The 8,979-nt window shown below is 48.6% G+C and overlaps 1 protein-coding gene across 1 annotated transcript in view; it reads left to right on the forward strand.

Moving 5' to 3' along the window:
- The window catches only part of LOC130298152 (gastrula zinc finger protein XlCGF66.1-like), a gene marked incomplete at its 3' end in the record, with an annotated part of 30,426 nt that extends 22,078 nt beyond the window's left edge, over positions 1 to 8,348 (forward strand). Inside the window, exons 3-5 of the mRNA XM_056551060.1 lie at positions 1,565 to 1,723; positions 7,468 to 7,594; positions 8,250 to 8,348. Of these exons, the coding sequence (XP_056407035.1) occupies positions 1,565 to 1,723; positions 7,468 to 7,594; positions 8,250 to 8,348 (385 nt within the window). The remainder of the gene's footprint in view (positions 1 to 1,564; positions 1,724 to 7,467; positions 7,595 to 8,249) is intronic.
- Positions 8,349 to 8,979: the final 631 nt, after the last annotated feature.

Genomic DNA, 8,979 nt, shown 5'->3' on the forward strand with positions numbered 1-8,979 from the left:
CATAGTGGACTAATAGCCACTATCTATGCCGCAGCTTACGTGCTTTATGCTCAATTGTTTAACAATTTTTTGGTTTTCTATAATTGTTGGATTAATATTTTAAGTGATATAATTAAAAGTTATAGTTTATAAAGCACCTCAGTCCTTGGTAGGGACAACCTAACACCATTGTTGTCCCCCATCTACATTTCCACCATTGTTGTCCCCCATCTACATTTCCACCATTGTTGTCCCCCATCTACATTTCCACCATTGTTGTCCCCCATCTACATTTCCACCATTGTTGTCCCCCCATCTACATTTCCACCATTGTTGTCCCTCCATCTACATTTCCACCATTGTTGTCCCCCCATCTACATTTCCACCATTGTTGTCCCCCATCTACATTTCCACCATTGTTGACCCCATCTACATTTCCACCATTGTTGTCCCCCCATCTACATTTCCACCATTGTTGTCCCCCCCCCCATCTACATTTCCATCATTGTTGGCCCCATCTACATTTCCACCATTGTTGTCCCCCCCATCTACATTTCCACCATTGTTGTCCCCCCCCCATCTACATTTCCACCATTGTTGTCCCCCATCTACATTTCCACCATTGTTGTCCCCCCCCCCATCTACATTTCCACCATTGTTGTCCCCCATCTACATTTCCACCATTGTTGTCCCCCATCTACATTTCCACCATTGTTGTCCCCCATCTACATTTCCACCATTGTTGTCCCCCATCTACATTTCCACCATTGTTGTCCCTCCATCTACATTTCCACCATTGTTGTCCCCCCATCTACATTTCCACCATTGTTGTCCCCCATCTACATTTCCACCATTGTTGTCCCCCCATCTACATTTCCACCATTGTTGTCCCTCCATCTACATTTCCACCATTGTTGTCCCCCAATCTACATTTCCACCATTGTTGTCCCCCATCTACATTTCCACCATTGTTGACCCCATCTACATTTCCACCATTGTTGTCCCCCCATCTACATTTCCACCATTGTTGTCCCCCCATCTACATTTCCACCATTGTTGTCCCCCCATCTACATTTCCACCATTGTTGTCCCCCCATCTACATTTCCACCATTGTTGTCCCCATCTACATTTCCACCATTGTTGTCCCCATCTACATTTCCACCATTGTTGTCCCCTTATCTACATTTTCACCATTGTTGTCCCTGCATCTACATTTCCACCATTGTTGTCCCCCCCCATCTACATTTCCACCATTGTTGTCCCCCATCTACATTTCCACCATTGTTGTCCCCCCCAATCTACATTTCCACCATTGTTGTCCCCCCCAATCTACATTTCCACCATTATTGTCCCCCCCAATCTACATTTCCACCATTGTTGTCCCCCATTACATTTCCACTATTGTTGTCCCCCATCTTTGGCCCCGCTCCATGTTCTGGATGTCTCTTTGTAGGTGAGGTCTCCAGAACTGACCCCAGTATTCCAGATGTGCTCACTAGAGCTCTATACAGGGGGCACAATCTCCTCTTTGTAGTGGGGAGGAATACTGGGGTCAGTCCCCTCATTGTCTCTCTCCATACGCAGGATTACACCATAGTGAAGAAGACATGGGGGGAGTCCGGAGGATCGGACATAGACCAGAGCCCCATCACAGAGCCTTCCCCTCACTCCATGATACTTGAGAGGAACAAGAAGAGGATCCTAGATCTCACCAGCAAGATAATGAAGCTGCTTACTGGAGAGGTGACACTGCTGGGACATTGTACAGTAATGGAGGGGTCTGGTGATGACTGGAGAGGTGACACTGCTGGGACATTATACAGTAATGGAGGGGTCTGGTGATGACTGGAGAAGAGACACTGCTGGGACATTATACAGTAATGGAGGGGTCTGGTGATGAGAGGTGACACTGCTGGGACATCATACAGTAATGGAGGGGTCTGGTGATGAATGGAGAGGTGACACTGCTGGGACATTATACAGTAATGGAGGGGTCTGGTGATGACTGGAGAGGTGACCCTGCTGTGACATTACAGTAATGGAGGGGTCTGGTGATGACTGGAGAGGTGACACTGCTGGGACATTATACAGTAATGGAGGAGTCTGGTGATGATTAGAGAGGTGACACTGCTGTGACATTATACAGTAATGGAGGGGTCTGGTGATGACTGGAGAGGTGACACTGCTGGGACATTATACAGTAATGGAGGAGTCTGGTGATGATTAGAGAGGTGACACTGCTGTGACATTATACAGTAATGGAGGGGTCTGGTGGTGACTGGAGAGGTGACACTGCTGGGACATTATACAGTAATGGAGGGGTCTGGTGATGACTGGAGAAGAGACACTGCTGGGACATTATACAGTAATGGTGGGGTCTGGTGATGACTGGAGAGGTGACACTGCTGGGACATTATACAGTAATGGAGGGGTCTGGTGATGACTGGAGAGGTGACCCTGCTGTGACATTACAGTAATGGAGGGGTCTGGTGATGACTGGAGAGGTGACACTGCTGGGACATTATACAGTAATGGAGGGGTCTGGTGATGACTGGAGAGGTGACACTGCTGGGACATTATACAGTAATGGAGGGGTCTGGTGATGATTAGAGAGGTGACACTGCTGGGACATTATACAGTAATGGAGGGGTCTGGTGATGACTGGAGAAGAGACACTGCTGGGACATTATACAGTAATGGAGGGGTCTGGTGATGACTGGAGAGGTGACACTGCTGTGACATTATACAGTAATGGAGGGGTCTGGTGGTGACTGGAGAGGTGACACTGCTGGGACATTATACAGTAATGGAGGGATCTGGTGATGACTGGAGAGGTGACACTGCTGGGACATTATACAGTAATGGAGGGGTCTGGTGATGACTGGAGAGGTGACCCTGCTGGGACATTATACAGTAATGGAGGGGTCTGGTGATGTCTGGAGAGGTGACACTGCTGGGACATTATATAGTAATGGAGGGGTCTGGTGATGATTAGAGAGGTGACACTGCTGTGACATTATACAGTAATGGAGGGGTCTGGTGGTGACTGGAGAGGTGACACTGCTGGGACATTATACAGTAATGGAGGGGTCTGGTGATGACTGGAGAGGTGACACTGCTGGGACATTATACAGTAATGGAGGGATCTGGTGATGACTGGAGAGGTGACACTGCTGGGACATTATACAGTAATGGAGGGGTATGGTGATGACTGGAGAGGTGACACTGCTGGGACATTATACAGTAATGGAGGGGTCTTGTGATGACTGGAGAGGTGACACTGCTGGGACATTATACAGTAATGGAGGGAACTGGTGATGACTGGAGAGGTGACACTGCTGGGACATTATACAGTAATGGAGGGGTCTGGTGATGACTGGAGAGGTGACACTGCTGGGACATTATACAGTAATGGAGGGGTCTGGTGATGATTAGAGAGGTAACACTGCTGGGACATTATACAGTAATGGAGGGGTCTGGTGATGACTGGAGAGGTGACACTGCTGGGACATTATACAGTAATGGTGGGGGTCTGGTGATGACTGGAGAGGTGACACTGCTGGGACATTATACAGTAATGGAGGGGTCTGGTGATGATTAGAGAGGTGACACTGCTGTGACATTATACAGTAATGGAGGGGTCTGGTGATGACTGGAGAGGTGACACTGCTGGGACACTATACAGTAATGGAGGGATCTGGTGATGACTGGAGAGGTGACACTGCTGGGACACTATACAGTAATGGAGGGGTCTGGTGATGATTAGAGAGGTGACAGTGCTGTGACATTATACAGTAATGGAGGGGTCTGGTGGTGACTGGAGAGGTGACACTGCTGGGACATTATACAGTAATGGAGGGGTCTGGTGATGATTAGAGAGGTGACACTGCTGGGACATTATACAGTAATGGAGGGGTCTGGTGATGATTAGAGAGATGACACTGCTGGGACATTATACAGTAATGGAGGGGTCTGGTGATGATTAGAGAGGTGACACTGCTGGTACATTATACAGTAATGGAGGGATCTGGTGATGATTAGAGAGGTGACCCTGCAGGGACATTATACAGTAATGGAGGGGTATGGTGATGACTGGAGAGGTGACACTGCTGGGACATTATACAGTAATGGAGGGGTCTTGTGATGACTGGAGAGGTGACACTGCTGGGACATTATACAGTAATGGAGGGAACTGGTGATGACTGGAGAGGTGACACTGCTGGGACATTATACAGTAATGGAGGGGTCTGGTGATGACTGGAGAGGTGACACTGCTGGGACATTATACAGTAATGGAGGGGTCTGGTGATGATTAGAGAGGTAACACTGCTGGGACATTATACAGTAATGGAGGGGTCTGGTGATGACTGGAGAGGTGACACTGCTGGGACATTATACAGTAATGGTGGGGGTCTGGTGATGACTGGAGAGGTGACACTGCTGGGACATTATACAGTAATGGAGGGGTCTGGTGATGATTAGAGAGGTGACACTGCTGTGACATTATACAGTAATGGAGGGGTCTGGTGATGACTGGAGAGGTGACACTGCTGGGACACTATACAGTAATGGAGGGATCTGGTGATGACTGGAGAGGTGACACTGCTGGGACACTATACAGTAATGGAGGGGTCTGGTGATGATTAGAGAGGTGACAGTGCTGTGACATTATACAGTAATGGAGGGGTCTGGTGGTGACTGGAGAGGTGACACTGCTGGGACATTATACAGTAATGGAGGGGTCTGGTGATGATTAGAGAGGTGACACTGCTGGGACATTATACAGTAATGGAGGGGTCTGGTGATGATTAGAGAGATGACACTGCTGGGACATTATACAGTAATGGAGGGGTCTGGTGATGATTAGAGAGGTGACACTGCTGGTACATTATACAGTAATGGAGGGATCTGGTGATGATTAGAGAGGTGACCCTGCAGGGACATTATACAGTAATGGAGGGGTCTGGTGAGGACTGGAGAGGTGACACTGCTGGGACATTATACAGTAATGGAGGGGTCTGGTGATGATTAGAGAGGTGACACTGCTGGGATATTATACAATAATGGAGGGGTCTGGTGATGACTGGAGAGGTGACACTGCTGGGACATTATACAGTAATGGAGGGGTCTGGTGATGAGAGGTGACACTGATGGGACATTATACAGTAATGGAGGGGTCTGGTGATAACAGGTGACACTGCTGGGACATTATACGGTAATGGAGGGGTCTGGTGATTAGAGAGGTGACACTGCTGGGACATTATACAGTAATGGAGGGGTCTGGTGATGAGAGGTGACACTGCTGGGACATTATACAGTAATGGAGGGGACTGGTGATGATTAGAGAGGTGACACTGCTGGGACATTATACAGTAATGGAGGGGTCTGGTGATGATTAGAGAGGTGACACTGCTGGGACATTATACAGTAATGGAGGGATCTGGTGATGACTGGAGAGGTGACACTGCTGGACAATATACTGTAATGGAGGGGTCTGGTGATGACTGGAGAGGTGACACTGCTGGGACATTATACAGTAATGGAAGGGTCTGGTGATGACTGGAGAGGTGACACTGCTGGGACATTATACAGTAATGGAGGGGTCTGGTGATGATTAGAGAGATGACACTGCTGGGACATTATACAGTAATGGAGGGGTCTGGTGAGGACTGGAGAGGTGACACTGCTGGGACATTATACAGTAATGGAGGGGTCTGGTGATGATTAGAGAGGTGACACTGCTGGGATATTATACAATAATGGAGGGGTCTGGTGATGACTGGAGAGGTGACACTGCTGGGACATTATACAGTAATGGAGGGGTCTGGTGATGAGAGGTGACACTGCTGGGACATTATACAGTAATGGAGAAGTCTGGTGATGATTAGAGAGGTGACACTGCTGGGACATTATACAGTAATGGAGGGGTCTGGTGATAACAGGTGACACTGCTGGGACATTATACGGTAATGGAGGGGTCTGGTGATTAGAGAGGTGACACTGCTGGGACATTATACAATAATGGAGGGGACTGGTGATGATTAGAGAGGTGACACTGCTGGGACATTATACAGTAATGGAGGGGTCTGGTGATGATTAGAGAGGTGACACTGCTGGGACATTATACAGTAATGGAGGGGTCTGGTGATGACTGGAGAGGTGACACTGCTGGGACATTATACAGTAATGGAGGGGTCTGGTGATGACTGGAGAGGTGACCTTGCTGGGATATTATACAGTAATAGAGGGGTCTGGTGATGACTGAAGAGGTGACACTGCTAGGACATTATACGGTAATGGAGGGGTCTGATGATGATTTGAGAGGTGCCACTGCTGGGACATTATACAGTAATGGAGGGGTCTGGTGATGACTGGAGAGGTGACACTGCTGGGACATTATACAGTAATGGAGGGGTCTGGTGATGACTGGAGAGGTGACCCTGCTGGGACATTATACAGTAATGGAGGGGTCTGGTGATGACTGAAGAGGTGACACTGCTAGGACATTATACGGTAATGGAGGGGTCTGATGATGATTTGAGAGGTGCCACTGCTGGGACATTATACAGTAATGGAGGGGTCTGGTGATGATTAGAGAGGTGACACTGCTGGGACATTATACAGTAATGGAGGGGTCTGGTGATGACTGGAGAGGTGACCCTGCTGGGACATTATACAGTAATGGAGGGGTCTGGTGATGACTGGAGAGGTGACACTGCTGGGACATTATACAGTAATGGAGGGGTCTGGTGATGACTGGAGAGGTGACACTGCTGGGACATTATACAGTAATGGAGGGGTCTGGTGATGACTGGAGAGGTGACACTGCTGGGACATTATACAGTAATGGAGGGGTCTGGTGATGACTGGAGAGATGACACTGCTGGGACATTATACAGTAAGGGAGGGGTCTGGTGATGACTGGAGAGGTGACACTGCTGGGACATTATACAGTAATGGAGGGGTCTGGTGATGACTAGAGAGGTGACACTGCTGGGACATTATACAGTAATGGAGGGGTCTGGTGATGACTGGAGAGGTGACACTGCTGGGACATTATACAGTAATGGAGGGGTCTGGTGATGACTGGAGAGGTGACACTGCTGGGACATTATACAGTAATGGAGGGGTCTGGTGATGACTGGAGAGGTGACACTGCTGGGACATTATACAGTAATGGAGGGGTCTGGTGATGATTAGAGAGGTGACACTGCTGGGACATTATACAGTAATGGAGGGGTCTGATGATTAGAGAGGTGACACTGCTGGGACATTATACAGTAATGGAGGGGTCTGGTGATGATTAGAGAGGTGACACTGCTGGGACATTATACAGTAATGGAGGGGTCTGGTGATGACTGGAGAGGTGACACTGCCTGGACATTATACAGTAATGGAGGGGTCTGGTGATGATTAGAGAGGTGACACTGCTGGGACATTATACAGTAATGGAGGGGTCTGGTGATGACGGTATCATTGTGTGTCAGGTTCCTATAAGGTGTCAGGATGTGGCGGTCTATTTCTCCATGGAGGAGTGGGAGTATGTAGAAGGACACAAGGATCTGTACCAGGACATAGTCATGATGGAGGATCACCGGCCCCTCACATCACAAGGTAAGAGGAGACATATATTTATTTATAACATTTGCAATAAGAAATAGGAAATAAATCACAGCTCTGGGCTCATTACCAATCCGTGGAGGGAAATGGATGACAGAGACAGATAAGTGGAGCCGCCATCATCTCGTACCGTTAGATCTAATCTAAGAAAGATACAATCGTTATAGGGCGCAGTCTCTGAGGGCGCAGAAACAGTCAGATAATGAGCCACCCCAGAGAGTAACTCGCCCCAAAACAAAAAGACATACACAGACACACACGATTCACCACCCGGAGTCACCCCCCCCCCCCCCCCCCCCCAACATCAAGGGGGAAATCCAGGAGGCACAAGGCATCTTGGGGCAATCTGCCAGGGATATCAGTCGGGGCCTCCAAAAGCAACAGGGCAGCCATATTTTATCAAACGTGGACACTTCCTACTCCGGTATAAGGGACATATTTATTTACCCTGCTGATCCACCTAGACAGGGGCAGGGGGTTGGGGTCTTTCCAGGCCATAATCACTATATAACGGCTCAGAAAACGAATTACAATATGTCTATAGGAACCCGATTCCACCTCATTAAGGAGACTTAACAGATGAATCTCTGGGGTGAAAAGGTAAGTGGTCAAAAAGTGCATCACTTCTCTCCAAAATGGCACCACACAGGGGCAAGTCCAGAAGGCATGAAGAAATGTCCCGACCTCCACCCCACAGCGAGAACAGACATGAGAAGAGGAGACACCAATCCGTTTCAATCCCCCAGAGGTAGAAAATAAACGTAAGATAAAATGGGATTAAATCAGCATGTCCCTGGCACCAACCACGGTGGAATTATACGTCCACTCCACCTCCCCCCTATTCTAGGGATATCTTCCACCCACCTCAGCTAAAGCAAAAGGGCTAAGCCCAATAAATTGCAGCAAGGCATAAGCTTGAGTTAGGGGCTTGACAAGATCCGTGGTCCCCAAGACCATCTTCACCTCGGAAGAAGCTGGTGTTATATCCAGGGAGCCAAATTGTGTCTGCACCACATGTCACAACGGAGATACATAAAAATCGGCACTCCGAGGGACATGAAGACGGTTCTGCATTTATGAGAAAGACCCGAAAGGTCGTCCCCAAACAGGTATATAGCTAACCTGACTCCATGGGTACCCCAGAACCTGTCTGCATCCAACTCCTGAAATCGAGGAAAATGCACATTCTCCCACAGGGGGGTTCTGGGAGAGACAGCTGGTTGTGGAAAGTTCCCGGAAACCAGGGACCACACCGCCGCCACCATCTGAATGGGACCCCGATAGGAAGAGGAGGAAGAATACCTGTATAAGTGTGAGTGAGGGCTCCTGCCAAGGCTGTGGTCACATTAGACAGATCCAGGTCAATCCACCAGACTGCA

This window comes from Hyla sarda (assembly GCF_029499605.1).
Source record: "Hyla sarda isolate aHylSar1 chromosome 1 unlocalized genomic scaffold, aHylSar1.hap1 SUPER_1_unloc_26, whole genome shotgun sequence".
NCBI classification, from domain to species: domain Eukaryota; kingdom Metazoa; phylum Chordata; class Amphibia; order Anura; family Hylidae; genus Hyla; species Hyla sarda.